The 18,089-nt window shown below is 40.9% G+C and overlaps 1 protein-coding gene across 4 annotated transcripts in view; it reads left to right on the plus strand.

The window, feature by feature from the left end:
- The window catches only part of ATP8A1 (ATPase phospholipid transporting 8A1), a 473,872-nt gene that overhangs the window by 210,336 nt on the left and 245,447 nt on the right, over positions 1-18,089 (plus strand). For 2 of the 4 annotated variants that reach the window (XM_082272127.1, XM_082272129.1), the window contains exon 8: positions 15,520-15,593. The exons of 1 other annotated variant lie outside the window; for it this stretch is intronic. In XM_082272127.1, coding sequence (XP_082128253.1) covers positions 15,520-15,593 — 74 coding nt within the window. Of the gene's footprint in view, positions 1-14,884; positions 14,959-15,519; positions 15,594-18,089 lie in introns of all 4 variants that reach the window. One more of the 4 variants, XM_082272128.1, reaches the window with a different exon arrangement.

Consider the following 18,089-nt stretch of genomic DNA (forward strand, 5'->3'; position numbering starts at 1 on the left):
AGGGAACCTTTGTTAAAATTAAAATTTTTTTTAGCTTGTTATGTTCCTGAGAGAACTGCAATCAATAGTCGGACTGGGTTTCGGACTGGATATCCTAGATCCTTAATGTCTCCCAGTCCGGCCAGCGAGCATGTACAGGTTATAGCAAAAAAAGGCTTTTACTTAAAATTTTATTTTTAAATACAAGCTGTACAAGTACTGGAGTTTGACCTGTTAGCCTATTAAAGCAGTGCTGGAGTGTGAGAGGAAGAAGCAGTGCGAGAGTGTGAAAAGCCAACTAATTCATGTTCTGACAAGAAGCATGCTGATAGGAGGAGAGTGACAGAGTGGTGAGCTCATTACTTTACTGCTTCTCCTTCCATGGGCAAGTAACAGACCGCGTGTGTGTGTGTGTGGTTTTTTTTTTTTATTATTATTTTTTTATTCTTTGTACATGATTGGGTATTCACTTTTCTAGTTTAGCAGCTTCTGTTCCTTTACTAAATCAGCGCTCTTGCATTTGAAGAGCAAGTATTTGTCCCAAAGTCCACGTGTGGTCAGAACTACTCTATAAGTGGCTGCTTTGTAAACTAATAGACAAAATAGGGAGATGCATATGAGGCCTAAAAGTATGGTAGAGCTCTGTGTTGGTGTCAGCTGTGCTGAATAAAAATACAAAATGAGCTTAGAGGTGGGGCAGTTCCACAAAGTCTAATGCCCCGTACACACGTTCAGATAATCGGACGACTTATCATTCGCATTTTGTTGCATAATACTAACATTGAATTCAACAATGCGTACAAACCGTATGATTTTTGTCGTACGATTCTGGAAAAGCTTCCTGGTTGCTTAGCTACATATCGGAGGGTGCAAAACAAAAACAATGGCAGCCAGGCCTTTTCTGTGCTATTTTAGTGTTTCTGAGCATGCGCGGTCTTTGTCGATCAATTTTTAGCGGACGCATAGTGTACTGATGAAACGATTGTCGTTCGCGAGGCTGTCGTGCGACAGAAGTTTTCCTGTTTGTCCCTTCGGATTTTGTTGGATGAACTGTCATGATCGACTGTCGAAAGCTGTGTACTAACGATCAGATTATCGTGCGATCAGGTCGAAAGCGAGTTTTGTCTTGCGATTATCGAAACGTGTGTACGGGGCATTAGTAACTGTGTCCTTTTCAGAAATAGTCTCAACTTTGTTGTGCATTGCAGAAATGCAGTATATCACAGCAAAGCAGGCTGGATCACAAGAGAATGTTAATGTACAGTGGGGATCGAAAGTTTGGGCACCCCAGGTAAAAATTTGTATTAATGTGCATAAAGAAGCCTAAGAAAGGTGGAAAAATCTCCAAAATGCATCACATTACAGATTTGACATTCTTATAAAACACAAGTTAGATTTTATTTCCATCATTTACACTTTCAAAATAACAGAAAACAAAAAAATGGCATCTGCAAAAGTTTGGGCACCCTGCAGAGTTAATATCTTGTACTGCCCCCTTTGGCAAGTATCACAGCTTGTAAACGATTTTTGTAGCCAGCCAAGAGTCTTTTAATTCTTGTTCGAGGTATCTTTGCCCATTCTTCCTTACAAAAGTCTTCCAGTTCTTTGAGATTTCTGGGCTGTCTGTCACGCACTGCTCTTTTAAGGTCTATCCATAGATTTACAATTATGTTGGGGTCAGGAGATTGTGAAGGCCATGGCAAAACCTTCAGTTTACGCCTCTTGATGTAATCCCCCGTGGATTTTGAGGTGTGTTTAGGATCATTATCCATTTGTAGAAGCCATCCTCTCTTTAACTTCAGCTTTTTCACAGATGGCATCAAGTTACCATCCAAAATTTGCTGAAATTTTATTGAATCCATTTTTCCTTCTACTCGTGAGATGTTCCCTGTGCCAATGGCTGCAATATAACCCCAAAGCATGATTGATCCACCCCCATGCTTAACAGTTGGACACAGGTTCTTTTCATTAAATTCTGTGCCCCTTCTTCTCCAAATGTACCTTTGCTCATTCCGGCCAAAAAGTTAAATTTTAACCTCATCGGTCCACAGAACTTGTTATCAAAATGCATCAGGCTTGTCTATATGTTCATTTGCAAAGTTCAAATGCTGATTTTTGTGGTGAGGACGTAGAAGAGGTTTTCTTCTGATGACTCTTCCATGAAGACCATATTTGTACAAGTATCTCTTTATAGTGATATAGTGATATATTTGAGAGCATCGACTATTTTCAGTTTCAGTTTTCTAGACAACTGCTTAGAAGATCCCATGGTGCTGATTGTTGGGGCAAGGTCAGATGAGTCTGGGCATTTAAAACCTTTGAGACTGACATCACCTGGTCTTCCCAGACGATGATTGAGAACAATCCATGACACTGGCAGGTCTTAGCCTTGCAAAGGGGGCAGTGCATGCTATAAATTCTGCAGGGTGCCCAAACTTTTGCAGACGCCATTTTTTTGTTTTCTGTAATTTTGAAAGTGTCAATGATGGAAATCTAACTTTTGTTGACATATTATAAGAATGTCTAATCTGTAATTTGATGCCTTTTGGAGATATTTCCATCTTTCCATGGTTTGGGTGCCCAAACTTTAGATCCCCACTGTATGTGTTGCTTTTTTTGCTTTTGAGTGTGTAGAATTTGACTGAATTGGCGGCTTGTAATATTTTAATCCTCAATGACGTAGTTCAGCTTTGTCTACTGTTGGATCAGCATAGCCCATCCCATCCCGTCACAGTGAGAATATAGACAGCAACATGACCATTGGTAACAGAGAAATATTTCTGGAACAACTTCCAGTGTTCCAGGAAATACAGATGGGGTCTATCTGCTAAATGAAAAGGCCAGTTATGAAGACGTGTGTGTTATAATGGTGCAATAACAAGCAGGCATGGCTGGGTGAATGGCTGCTTGTTCATCCTCTGTAATGGAAGTGCCAAGAGACACATTGCACAAAGAAACTGATGGTAATACAGTTATGTTAATGGTAGAACAGATAAATCTTTAATGTGTTCTTCTGAGTTCACTAACTGGAAATAATTGATCTTCATTAAGACAGAGTATTGTAGCCTCTTATTACTTTTCTCTGGTTGGTTTCACTTTCTCCAAAAAGAGAACAGCAGTACTTATGAATAAATAACACTGAGAAACTCATTGCTGTGGAATTAATTAGCACGGTTGGTATACCACACCCCAGCAGCACAATACAAGGGCAGCCTAGATGATAAATGCATATCTCAATGGCTTGGATCTCGTATACAGGGTGTTATTAAATATTTAAGAATAAGGATCACTTTTTTTATGCAACAGTTGGTCTTTTTGATGGATCATCAGGTTACCTCTGACATTGTGCTAATCTTTTTGTAGCTCTTTTACTGGCCATAACCAATGTAACATTTTTCTGTTACATGATGGATTTAAATTCTATCTGTGATAGTTTTTGGCCAGTAAATTATTGTTTTTAAAGATCGGGGATTGCAAAATTAGTAATAAGTCTATCTATGAACATTGAATAATCCAGCCTGTGTTCATTCATAGATCACTTTTCATTCATGAAAGCTATAGTACAACTTTTATGAATGGAGGAAATGGCAGACATAGGTGGCACTCTTGATGAATGCCTATGATGGCTCCCTGAGCTTGTATTAACCTCTGCAGCATTGAACGATTACTGTGATGGAAGGGTTTGGTCAGAAAATTTTAACTAAAATCGTAGCCAGCAGTACAAGAGACACTTCATTGACTGTATGTACTGTTCTATGTGTTTTTTTTTTTTTTCTGCGTTTGCTTTAAAAATTGAAAGTAAGTGTAGCTGTTTTCCTCAGTCTAAGTCCCATAGTAAAATTTGAAATGGACGATGAGCAGAACGGGGGTGCCTTCCATCTGACTCCCTGGTGAGTCAGCCGTTCTGGCTGCCTCTCAAGTGAGTCATTAGACTCTGACTTTAGCGCACTGGCTGGCATAGAGTAAAATATTTTGGCAAAAAGGACTCTGTTGCTCATAGCTAAATTGTAGCACAGCAATACCTTCCAAATATGAAATTTTGTCTCTGCTTATGTCCACAATGAGTGATCAAATATGCTTTCTTATGGTGGTGCAGTTATATAGTTGTACTACCTGCATTTCTGATTTCAGCATCTCTTCCTATCCTAGAATAACCTAACAGATATTTTGGGTACTGTTGCATAATGCCTTTTGTAGTTACTGTCACATTTTAACAAAGTGGAATTTTCCATGCTGTCGTTGGTGCCCTTAATATGTTACCTATGTATATTGTGCACTGACATTCTTATTGTATGTAGGTCCCAGTATAAAGTATTGCTGTGGAGGATATAGCAATGAAAACCATTTAGGAGGAACAAACATCCTATTCGGATGATCCCAGTCACTATACACTTCTTGCTCCAAGAGTGGATGCATGGGAAATGACCGAGGACTCTGAGGAGGGCGCAGTGAGCCTAGGGAGGAAAAAAAGGTTTCAGCTGTCTCTAGGGACGGGAGTTTAAACTCAGCCCAGACCATCTCAGCAAGAGACTGGATAAACAATCTCTTTGATTGAGAGGCTGATAGAGATTCCTCTGACTGACTCCCCGGAAATGGAAATGTCAGCTTGACCTTCTATAGGGTCACCTTCAGCAAAATATCTTCCACATCCTCTGCCCAATCCTGAACTGATTCAGGGTCGAATCAGGAGAGAGGGATCTAACCCGCTTCTTTCCTCCATGTGGTGCTGCAATCATGTCAGGCTGGCTAATGCCGATGCCAAATCGTCCTTGGTAACATAGGCTGTGGCAGAAGTACACGGAGTAGCTACTATGCCCGACAACCGTAATGGCTCAGATTGGCTATTTGCCTCTGGCTTATCAGGAGGAGTAAACGCAGTGGAAACACGACTAGGGCCTTCAGGGCCTGATGGTGGCATCACAGTGCCCCTTCCAACTGTGCTCCCTCCAGCCCTTTTTTGGGCAGACATTGCTTTATAGTCAGACAATACTTGAGGTACTACACTTTGAGGTACTAACTTTAAAGTGAAGTGTACTCAAGGTCTGTGCCAAGCTTGAACAGCCTAATGCACACAACACTGATTACCAAAGATACAGGACCTATTAGTGCCAGTAACATACACCCACAGTGACTCGCGCAACCCAGCTGCTGCTGCTCTGTGTCCCCTTTCAGCCTGACAAAAGCTAGTGTGTTGGAAACAGTTCCTTGCAGAACGTGCCCTTTTATGCATGTGCTGCGTGGTGTGTGGCATCCACGTGTACGCCAAATCATGTTAAAATACGCCCACCACGCGGCGAACGCCTATATTTAAATGCGGAGTTTCCCGCTTGTGTGCGAATGGGCAAACACCATAGACACGCGGCACGCGATCCAGCAGAGGCGACCATACGAACGCTTATGCGCCAGGGGTAACCAAAAAACAAATGGGGAGAGAGCAGTTTAGGCTGAATCCGGTTTGTCACAGCAGATACTTTTCAGCATAGGGTAAGAAAACAGTGTAACAATATTCTTTAAACCTGCTACAATGTGACTACAAGCAGTAATACACTTGGCACAAGTCTCTGTAATCTTAATAAAGGGAACAGTGCATGAAATATTTACAATTTTGCAATTTTTAACCTCGTAAGGTTTTGCTTGCTGTGTAAATATTTAAAATGGACTCACCAGTCCTGCCGCAGAAAACCTATAAGCAAGAATCCAATCTTCACTCTTCACGGTGAGCATGGTCTTAAAGACCTTCAAGGACTGGGTCCCCTATAAAGGGGGGCCACGACCTTGGACCTGTAGAGCACCCTGCACGGAGCGCCTTTGGGGTTTGGTATGTATTCCAAGGGTCGGGAATCGGATCCCAGGGTCCAGCACCTAAAAAGGACCGCGTTACAGGCAAAACCTTGTATCTGCTTCCTGAGACTCTGGTACCATCTTTTTAGTCCATTGACTGTTTTAGATGGATCCAATGGCTAACCCCTTAGATTCCGTGATCTTTGATTGGGGTATGATAGCATAATCTTTCTTCTTCTTTGAAACATAACAATATGTGGAGCACCTCTCCACAGCAACCTTTACCTTTTAGACACTGTTGAAAAAACTGAGGTACTTCCTGTATAGGAGGGGCTATATAGGGGGTCATCAATTCTGATTGGTTGCCAGTGTCCTTCACCTATAGGTGGCTATATAACTAATATATTATGATTATGGCTCTGTGTTCCGTGATGTACGAAAATAAAGTATAGTTTCAGGTATTTTCATATACGAATTACCTAATGAACCCATCACTTTACAATACTAAAAATGTTAAAGTCAAAATATGTGCCCAGAATCCTACCATATAGCAGCAGAGGGTGGTGTGAGTACTGGGAAAGGCAACATTTACAGAATTGAAATGATCTTAGACCATTGATTGGATAGTAAAAAAATTAAAAATAAATGCAGACAGTTCACAGTCTTTATCTACTATCTCTAATCTACAAACAGATAAGCATTATAAAAAAAAACAACAACTTTGTTGGCAACCATGAAAAGTGGGGAGAATTGGATCCACTCATTTAGCCAAGAAAGGTCTGCTGAGGTCCACCCCATGTCCTCGGGTAGTTTGTTCTTTGGCTCTTCAAAATAGGTCTTCATTGACAAATAGACCTTTTGTTTATTTTGTAGCTGCAACATTGTAATGAATGTCCTGCTTTAGGCTCGGTTCACACTTGTGCGATGCGGGAACGCTGCGAATATGCAGCGTGTTCCCGCATCGCATCCGCACATCTGGCAGTTCACACTGCCATATGCGATACGCAGGGGGTGTCAATGAAATGTTAATGACACACCAGTTTGATCGCATATCGCAGTGCGATCTGACAATTCGCACAGAATCGGATCGCACAAGTGTGAACCACTGTGCGATCCGATCCTGATGCGGCTCAAAAAATGGCTCATGTGCGTGTTTGATGCGAATTAAGCCATACAAAGTGTATGGCTGAACTCGCATCCGCACAGGAGATCGCATGTAATGAAGGAGCAGTGCGCTCCGAATTACATGCGATCTCGCAAACCGCACTAGTGTGAACCGGCACTCACTCTGACTTTTCAAGTAAATGCTTCGGTCTGTGTAAAATAAACAAAGTTCTGTAAATATAGCAGTGGTGCTCCGTGATTGGAACAAGGCAATGGTACTTAGTCACAGCAGTATATTCTTCTCCTCAGTAATAATACATCACTGTTAAGTCCTGGCTTCTACAGAGCAGCAGAGCCCAAGGAAATGGGTTTATAATTGAGTTTTGTACCTTGAATAGATTTTAGTTTTCTTTCCTTTGAATACAAACCTTGTGCCTTATGCTAAACGAAAGGAATTGTCAAGCCCAGAAACCAGCAGGCCCTCTTTATGTGTGTGGTTAGCTTATTGCAAATGTGCAAGAATTTTATACCATGGAGGGTTGACATACAGAAGACTGCACTCCTTAATCCTACACAGTAAAGATGGTGTCCTGAGGCAAGGGGACATTACATCCGTGCAGGCACAAAAGATTGAAAATGAAGTGGTGTGTGTGTGTTAGCAGTTGATGCCATTTGTTATTATTTTAGTGAGAGCTTCTTGGTGCTTGGCCTGTTTTAAGTGCTATGCTACGTAAGAGCATAGTGCAGAGGGGACTCTTGTAGATTTAATAATTTAGCATCACATTGGCTTCGGTGCTCTTAATGACATTTTTCTGAATAAACAAAATCACTGTACAGTTTGTTAAACCAAACCGGTCAAATTCATGGCTTGACTTCTGCCACCAACCCCTTTGCTTGTTTTTGTGCATAGAACAACATTTAGTGAATTCTGGTTACACATCTGAACAAAAATATTAAAACCTGCACTAAATAAATGTGTGTTAGTCCTACCTGCAGCTGCTGTACACTTAGAATAAAACTAAGAAAGCAATGGAATACAATTTTAAACAGCGCTACCAGGCATATAGGAATAAAGGAATAAATATAAAGTGCACTAAAAATCTCTAAAACTGATATTAAAAAAGTGCATTGGTGCTAAAAAAAGATATATGATCATATAGCCACATGAATAAATACAAAATTTTATACCATATGAATGGGTAAGGTGCAGAAAAATATATCTTAAATATAAAGTGCAAAAAGTGCAAAAAATATATATAAATATAGTGCAGTCCAAAGATGGTGAATAGTCCACTTGAATATAAGGTGCTGATATCGTGCTCCACACAAAAAGTGACCAGTGCTTCCAAAGAACCCTCTTGGGGATCCACTCACCAGACTTAGGAGAGTTAAGAGCCTTATGTATATCCAGCTACACCTCCAAATCAACCTCCAGCCTCAGATGCAGGATACTACACAGCCTTGGTGTCCCCCAGGATAACAATAGGAATGAGTCTCCAAAGAACCTCCGATCACCTCCAAGATTCCTCCACACTTAGAATCTCAGACAAAAGAAGGGAAAGGAGCCGAAAATAGTGAAGCCCGTAGGGTAATTTTATTATAAAAGGTATTAAAAAGTTACTCACAAACATACGAAAAGTCACAGCATTGTATATAGGTCGGTAGTCGCAATCAGCCGATACACTTCCGGGTACGCTGCCGGCGTGCGTTCCACGGTGGTTTGCGGAAGTGACGTGGTGTGATGAATAGCTGCCAGGATGTTACGTTGCCGCGTTTCGCCCGCCTATCTTGGGCGTCATCAAAGACATCACTTCCTGTAGCGGCGGAATTTATTTATACTAGACTGGCATTCGCTTTAGCCAATTGGAAGGGGAGGAGGACGCCAATTAAGTTTGTATCGCTTCCTGTTGATTACAAAAATGCGCTGGGTGTCCACATAGCAAACGGGAAGTAAAAGATAACATACTTTACAACAATAGGTATTAAAGTTTTATATGGCAAAAAATTACTTGGCGTGTGTTGCTATTACTAGTACATCACCTCCTTTTCTTCTCAAATGCAAGTATTTCCTTGTAAAATTCATTTATTTAAAAACATAGAAGATGACCAATTGGAGGGGAGAAAACATTACACATCTGCTTTCTTTAGCTTTAAAGAAGAGCGCTCTTTTTTTTATTTTTTATATATATATATATTTCTCCAGGGGATCAAGTGCATATAGCACTCTGTTCTGATTGGTGGCCCTGTTGTCCCCCTAGGCACACCTCGTAATGCTGGCTACAGCCCAAACTATTGTCATTCCTATGGGGAGGGGGGAGGTACAGCCACCCTAGAATTTCTGACCCCCCCCCCCCCTCTAAGCTGAATTGACATGGCACTAATGACGATAAACAATCAGCCCTGCTTGTTCATTCGGAAAAGTTAAAGTGTAAAGCATGTGCCAGTGCCCTGTATGTGTACAATCAGTTGTCAATAGATTACACAGAGTCACTTTTCTGTGTTTTTTACGATATTTTTAATTTTTATTTTTTTAAGGTGAAGTATTGACGAACTGTACTATGTACCTCCTATTCATTTGTGTAGGAAAGGGGGTGATATCTGGGGGTCCCCTTAATTTAAAGGGGGGGGGATTCCACATTCCGATAAGTCTCCCTACACCCTGCAGACCTCCACATCCACTGGGCCTGGTATGTGGGCAAGAGGCCTTTGTCCTCATGAACATGGGAACAAGGTGCTTTGTACCCCTGGCAAGATACCACCTCCAATGTTGAAAGAATCTGGCCTTGTGGTGTTCAGGGTAGGGAAGGGTTAAACTTGTTCTTCCTGGCTAGCCAAGCTGCATGCTGGGATGAGGGTCTGGTATTATGGGTAAATACATGTTTGGTGGTTCTGTTTTTCTTTTGTGCCCCTGCCCCCAATCTATACCAAACCCTAATCTAGGATAAGGGTCTACTGTTACCCCTTCCCACCACAATTCCCAATCCTTTAAGAGCTTCTAAATGCTGGGAGACAGAGATGAGCATTCAGACAAGTTTGCATTGGGACGAAAAAGAAAGGGAATCAAATAATATGGGGTATCAAACAGGTACCGCTAGTCACTTACCCACTCACTACAATAAAGTAGGGCTCTATGGTATAAAAAAACAAGCATACAAAATCAATCAGATAAAGAAAGCTGCCATAAGGTCCATAACTCAGAGGCACAGGAGTATAGTGACAAGTATCAAGGACACTAGAACATGTATAAGAAAAATGACAAAGTCTTTATTAGTACCAATAAAGACTTTTGTAATTTTTCTTACACTGTACATGTTCTAGTGTCTTTGATACTTGTCCGCTATACTCTGGTGGCTCAGGGTTATGGTCCTTAAGTATGCATTGGGAGCTTTCCAGTCTCCGCCAATAACCGTGCTGGGAGAATGCAGGGCCTGCGCTCTCAGCACAGAAAAGTGTTTACATAGGGCCACATATATGCAGTGCCTTGGCGTTAACGCTCACCCGCTGAGAGACCGCATATATGCGTACCTTAGTCTGAAGAGGTTAGTCGAAGGGAGTCCCAAATGCTTTGTTTACTAACAGAACAGCAGCTGGGAAATGACATTTAGGCTGGCCATACATGTTCAACTTTTGTTGTACAATTTTTGTTAGATTTACCACAAACCACATAATATGAGGTCAAAGCTAAACAACACTTTCACTTGTATCTTATTAGGCAGGCCTTTGTACTACATAGTTGAAGGTAAATTTCAAGACAATTGTTCAGAAAATTGTAAGAAAATTGTATCGTGTATGGCCAACCTTAGCCTCGGTTCACACTGTTGCGACCCCATTGTCGTGCGACTTCCAGTCCGACTATGCTGTGTTACTTGCTTGTGACTTTCATGCGACATTAGAGGCGACATTCGTAGGGTTAGTTTAGGTGTGCCACTTGAAAGGCATGTTTAGGGCATCCTTCACACGTTATTTAAAGTACTTGTGTATTTTTAATGTTGCCCTTTAAGGCTTATTAATAGAGCTGCTCCCTGCTGAAAAAAATTTCAGGGCAGCTCACCTACATGCCTGCCATATTGGAACAAACCGCTGTGTCCATGTAGCTGCTTTATTCCTATACATTTACATTGGCTGCCTGCACGCAGCACCTGTCACTCAAGGCATATAAACACACGGCCAGATCTCCACACCTGTGTGATTGAGGCCTTGGCCTTGAAAATGGCTTTGTTTACAAAGAGAACGAAGCTGGCTGTAAAATGTTTTTTTTCTTTCTTTTTCTCTTAATGTTACTTTTGCCTTAGTACATCCTCCTGATGCAGCACTTCACAGCCTGGTTTAAGGATATGTAAAATAATTGAGCATTTTTAAAGTTAAAGCTATTTTAAAAGTTCTGCATCCCGCTAAATGGTATTTTAATTATTTTAAAATATGTTTGTATTTGAGTTCCCCTTGGCCCATAGTCTTTTACAGCACTGCAGTCATCTGCAGACTTCCCTTGTTTTAGTAATGTCTCGTTGCTCTGGTTTTCCTTGGCAGTTCATAAGTAATATGTGTGTGTGTATATATGTATGTATGTATATATATATATATATATATATATATATATATATATATATATATATACACCCACTCTCTGTATAATACATTGCTTTGAAAAAGTATGAATACCCCTTGAAATTTTCCATATTTTGTCCTGTTACAACCAAAAACGAAAATGTGTTTCATTGGAATTTTATGTGATAGAACACCACAAAGTGGCACATTACTGTGAAGTTGAAGGAAAATAAATGGTTTTCAAAACTTTTTACAAATATCTGAATTGTGTGGCATGCATTTGTATTAATCCCCCTTTACTCTGATACCCCTAACTAAAATCTAATATAACCAATTGCCTAATTAGTAAATAGAGTCCACCTGTGTGTAATTTAATCACAGTATAAATACAGCTGTTCTGTGAAGCCCTCAGACGTTTGTTGGAGAATCTTAGTGAAAGCACAGCAGCATGAAGGCCAAGGAACACATTGGACAGGTCATGGATAAAGTTGTAGAGAAGTTTAAAGCAGGGTTAGGTTATAAAAAAATATCCCAAGCTTTGAACATTCCACCAAGCACTGGTAAATCCATCATCAGAAAATGGAAAGCGTATGGCATAACTGCAAATCTACCAAGACATGGCGGTCCATCTAAACTGTAAGGCTGGGCAAGGAGAGCATTAATCAAAGAAGCAGCCAAGAGGCCCATAGTAATTCTGGATGAGCTGCAGAGATCCACAGCTCAAGTGGGAGAATTTGTCCACTTGACAACTAAGTCATGCACTCCACAAATCTGGCCTTTATGGAGGAGTAGCAAGAAGAAAGCCATTCTTGGAAAAAAAAAAAAAAAAGTCCCATTTTCAGTTTGGGAGAAGCCATGTGGGGAACACAGAAAACATGGGGAAGAAGGTGCTCTGGTCAGATGAGACGAAAATTGAATTTTTTGGCCTGAAAGCAAAACGCAATGTGTGGCAGAAAATTAATGGATGGAGCCAAATACAGGGCAATCTTAGAAGAAAACCTGTTTGAGTCTGCAAAAGACTTGAGACTGGGACATTGACCCTAAAGATACAGCCAGAGCTACAATGGAATGGTATTATAGATCAAAGCATATTTTATGTGTTCGAATGGTCCAGTCAAAGTCCAGACCTAAATCCAATTGGGAATTTGTGGCAAGACTTGAAAATTGCTATTTAGACACTCTCTAGTCAATCTGACAGAGCTTGAGCGATTTTGCAAAGCACAATGGGCAAAGACTTGCAGCTGTAATTGCAGGGAAAGGTGGTTCTACAAAGTATTGACTCGGGGGGGGGGGGGGGTGCTGAATACAAATGCACGCCACACTTTTCACATATTTATAAAAAAATTTGAATACCATTTTTAATTTTCCTTCTACTTCACAATTATGTGCCACTTTGTGTTGGTTTATCACATAAAATCCCAATAAAATGCATTTACAATTTTGGTTGTAACATGACAAAATGTGGAAAATTTCAAGGGGTATGAATATTTTTCAAGGCACTGTATATTGATCAGCCATAACTTTATGACAACGGACAGGTTAAGTGATTAACAATGACTATCTTGTTACAATGGCATCTGAAATTCAATGGGAATATATTAGGCAGAAAGTAAACATGTTGTCCCTGAAGTTGATGTGCTGAAAGCAGAAAAGGTGAGGATCGCAGCTTGTTGTGTATGGGGCTGCTTAGCCACAGACCGATCAAGGTGCCCATGCTGACCCGTGTCCACAGTTGAAGGTGCCGGCAATGGAAATCAGAACTGGACCACAGAGCAATGGAAGAAGGTGGCCTGGTCTGATGAATCGCATTTTATTTTACATCTTGCAGATGGCTGAATGCATGTGCGAGTTGACATCAGGGTGCACTATGGGAAGAAGGGAAGTTGGCAGAGTGCAATGCTTTGGTCAATGTTCTCCTGGGAAACCCTGGGCCCTGCCATTCATATCGGTTCCTTTAACACGTACCACCTACATAAACGTTTTTTTCTTACCAAATAAACCCCTTCATGGAAATGGATGGCAGAGGTCTCTTTCAGTAGGATATTTCACCCTGCCATACTGCTAAAATGGTTCAGGAAATGGTTTGAGAAACAGAAAAATGAATCTAAAGTGTTGACTTGGCCTCCAAATTCAAATCACAATCCAATAAAGCATCTGTAGGATGTGCTGGAAAAAAAGTCTCATCAATAGAGGCCCCAACTCACAACTTAAAGGATCTGCTACTGATGGCTTGGTGCCAGATATCACAACATACCTTCAGAGCTCTAGTGGCATCCATGCCTCGTCAGGTCAGGGCTCTTTTGGTGGCAAAAGGGGGAACTACACGATATTAGGTGGGTTGTCAAAAAATTATGGCTGATCAGGTGCTGCGCAGTGACATGCTGTATGGAAAAAGGCAGACATTCTGCATTTTTACACATTTCAATGCACCACCCGTCAAACCAGTATTTTGGTGTGAACAGCACACGTAGAAAAGCAATTATCTTCTAACTTGTCTGCATCCAGTGTGGCAAAAAACGCAGGTCACCGCACATAGTGAGAACAAGCTCCTAGGCTAGATTCACACTAGAACTCCGTGTGGGAAACACACCTTCCATGTGCTTTTCCCGCACTGTGTTAAAAATGCTTACCACTCAATCCAGTTACAGCACGTTTCCAAAAGTAGTGCATGCACTACTTTTGGTGTGATTTGAGCTCATTTAAAATGAATAAGCTCAAATCGCACCGCACTGAATCACATGTAAATTGCCCTCGAATGTGCAGCTCGTTCCTGTGCAATTCCTAGTGTGAACTGGGGCTAAATGTTTTCTGTAATGCTCTACATGCATAAATCTAGTACTCCTTCTCACCACTTCAACGCAACCCCAAAGCAAGGACAGGGAAAGAACCTTGCTTTTTAATGGTGCCAGTTAAACCATTTTCTGTGAAAAAAAACATGCATTGCAACACAGTGAGAAAAGAAAAAAGTGCTGTAAATAAAATGCATGTGGTAGCAAAAGAACTGGGGTGTGATTGGACACCTGGGATAGGGATTTGGTGATAAATCTGTAAACTAATGGGACCACCTGTACTACCATTTCCACTGGGTGTCTGAGGTATCCCTATAGACCTTTATGGGTCCAGAATCTTGTGTAGGGACATGCAGGTAAAGACAAAATGGGAATTGGAAGCAGTTTGGCTCAGGGCTTTCATGCATATTGGTGGAATGGATATATATTTGTCTACAGCCATATCCTGCTTCACCTATTCCTGTTTGCTGGATTTCTGTTGCATTGCCCCATAAGATGAGAATTGATGTGATCTTGTTTTCTCAAGGGTTTTTGCAGCTATGATGTACCACTTACTATACAAAAAAATCCTATTGCTCTCCTTGTATATTCCTGTATGCTCATATTTATTACTAGTGCATGTGTTTAATGCTTTTGCTTCTAGCATGCATTTTACAGACTCTTAACCAGTTCACAGTTTCTTTCAGGTAAATGTTGGAGATATAGTTAAAATAAATGGCACAGAGTATATACCCGCTGACACTATTCTGCTCTCATCAAGGTAGAGATGCCTTTTGTTGGTAACACTATAAAGTCTGGTTTCTCTACCCTGTTTTGACTTCCATTATTGCAAGGAAATAGGGAAAAACTGAGCATGGCTGCCAGATTGGTCTATGGCAAACCTTTCTTTCTTGGACTCTGTTGCACTACACATAAGATTCATATACTGTTTTTCTTTATTTCCTTGGAGTTCTTCTATCTAGCCCATCCGAATAATATGCATGTTTTCAGAATCTGCTTTATAACTGGGTCTATATTTTTTCAGTTAAATTATTTAAATTATGTGTAATGTATATTGGTTTAAGAATTTAAAAGGGAAGTCCAGCTTGATTGACAATTTTAAAATGTAGTCATTCTTACATCTTGGTTACATGTTCTTATAATGGTTTTCAATCCCGTCCTTTTACATTTATGACCCAGTTACAAACAGAGGATGGAAACATCAGTTTCTTTCTTAACCTACAAATTTCCTCCCAAGTTAATATTTCAACTTTTGTCTCTGTCTGTCTCCTTTGTTTCCCATTGATTTCCATTCTGATCATGTTCGTATTGGGATACATAGGTGGCTATAGGGGAGATAGTGAAAGTGACCAATGGGGAACATCTCCCAGCTGACCTCCTCAGTCTTTCATCCAGGTCAGAAAAATGCTGGGGCAGACTGTGCAAATGGGTCCTGCTACACCTCTATCACCTACTTTACAGAAAAAAAAAAAAAAAAAATCATATTTGACCATACCACTTAAACCATACACATTTAGTCTGATTGTACAAAGTGTAAAATCACCTTTAAATTTACCAAAACTATGTGATCTGAGTAAAAATCTAAACAATTTGTTTCAGTTTGTATGGTCAGTTTAAGGTTTTAGGAAATCTACTCCTGTCTTTAAATGCTTAGAGAAGATCTGGGCTAAGAATCAGCTTTATCAAAAGTGTGAGCTCTATACAGTTCTGGAAGATTTTGGTTCACTTGACAAGCTGTTACTTTCCCTCCCTGCCACCTGTTTTGTGGTTTCTAAGCCATTCTTAATTTGGGCCACAGTCCTCCCCCTGTCTGCTTATGTAAATAAACTTGACTTGGACATGCACCATGTTCTACAAGTAGGTGGAGCCAATGCTAGGTATTCTTATTGCCCAATGTATTGAAACCTAATTAATACTAGTAATCTAAATAGTGACATGGGTGGTACTCTTGCCCAATCCCCACTTACAAGAAAACATTGCTAAACCTACATAGCTGGGTATCGGCAAAGACTGCTGGACCATGAAGTCTAGGAAATTGCAGTTGATGGTGCAACCAAGTCTAGCTTCCCCACTTGTAGTACATTCAGATAGGCACCTAAATGCAGTGCTTGGCAGGTGGCTACAAGCTTGTTTAAGTACTTAGTCTTAAAAATGTATTTGGCTGACTTGCTTGGTTGGTATGCCAGTGGGTGTATCCCTACAACATGGCAGCCAGATTGCTGGGTTCAATATGTTGACTGTAGCTACATATTGTGTACAGCTTCTCTAAGCAAAAAAAAAATGAATAAGCTATTGCATTGTCTGGACCCCAACTGTCATTTAACGAGGCATACAAGAGGGCCAGAGAAATGATTGGGAACACCAGGTGAAGTGGATACGGATCTTCTCAGAGTAGGTCTTGAGATCCTAATGCACATATATAAAACAAACGCGAGGGTGCCTCCATCTAGATGTAGCCATTAAAAAGAATAAAAGACCATGAAAATGCACTCACTAGGTAAAAGTGGATCAAGGCATTTCATAAACTGATATAGACCTCTATAGGATCACCATGAGGCTGAAGCACTTGGCGGGCAAGCGGCTGAATGAAGCAGTTCTTGGTGGAAGGACCTCCCCTTTATCAAACCATAGGAAGAGTCTTGTGGTTTTATAAAGGGGTAGTCCTGTGGCCCTAAAACATGTAGCCACGCCCCCTCCATTACTTGTCACTATCATCCAGCCAAGAGGGGTGCTGATTGGAGCCGCATCCATCTTGTTACATCTGGAAGCCACTGCTGCCTATGTCCCAGCCTTAAGCCTGACAGCTGTACTTCCACCAAGAACTCTGCTTCATTCAGCTGCTTGCATGCCGAGCTCTGCAGCCTCAAGGTGATCCTATGGAGGTCTATATGGGTTTTTCACCAGCCTTGAACCACTTTCAAACTAGTGAGTGCATTTTCATTGTCTTTTTAATCACTACACCTAGATGGAGGTGTCCTCTTGTGTTTGTTTTATATAGCTTCTCTTAGAGTCATTTATTCTTGGCTAGAACATGCCAAGCAAAATGGCTTTTCAACATCCAGCATCTACAGTTCAGTGCATTCGGAAAGTATTCTCAGCGCTTTACTTTTTGTACATTTTATGTTACAGCCTCATTTCAAAATGGATTAAATTCATTATTTTCCTCAAAATTCTATAAACAATACCCCATAATAACGTGAAGAAAGTTTGTTTGAAATCTTTGCAAATTGATTAAAAATAAAAAATGCCATGTACATAAGTATTCACAGCCTTTGCTCTTTACTTTGTTGGAGCACCTTTTGGCAGCAATTACAGCCTCAGTCTTTTTGCGTATGATGCTGCAAACTTGGCACACCTATTTTTGGGCAGTTTCTCCCATTCTTCTTTTCAGGACCTCTCAAGGTCCATCAGGTTGGATGGGGAGCATCAGCGAACAGCCATTTTCAGATCTCTTCAGAGATGTTCAATCAGGTTCAAGTCTGGGCTCTGGCTGAACTACTCAAGGACATAAACAGAGTTGTCCCGTAGCCACTCCTTTGTTACCTTGGCTGTGTGCTTAGGGTAGTTGCCCTATTGGAAAATGAACCTTCTCCCCAGTCTGAGGTGCAGAGCGCTCTGGAGCAGGTTTTCATCAAGGATGTCTCTTTACATTGCTGCATTCATCTTTCTCTCGATCCGGACTAGTCTCCCAGTTCCTGCCACTAAAAAACATCCCCACAACATGACGCTGCCACCATCATGCTTCACTGTAGAGATTGTATTGGCCAAGTGATAAGCGGTGCCTGGTTTCCTCCAGACATGACGCTTGCCATTCAGGCCAAAGAGTTCAATCTTTGTTTCTTCAGACCAGAGAATTTTGTTTCTCATGGTCTGAGAGTCCTATAGGTGCCT

Source organism: Pelophylax lessonae (genome assembly GCF_965119305.1).
Source record: "Pelophylax lessonae genome assembly, chromosome: 1".
NCBI lineage: Eukaryota > Metazoa > Chordata > Amphibia > Anura > Ranidae > Pelophylax > Pelophylax lessonae.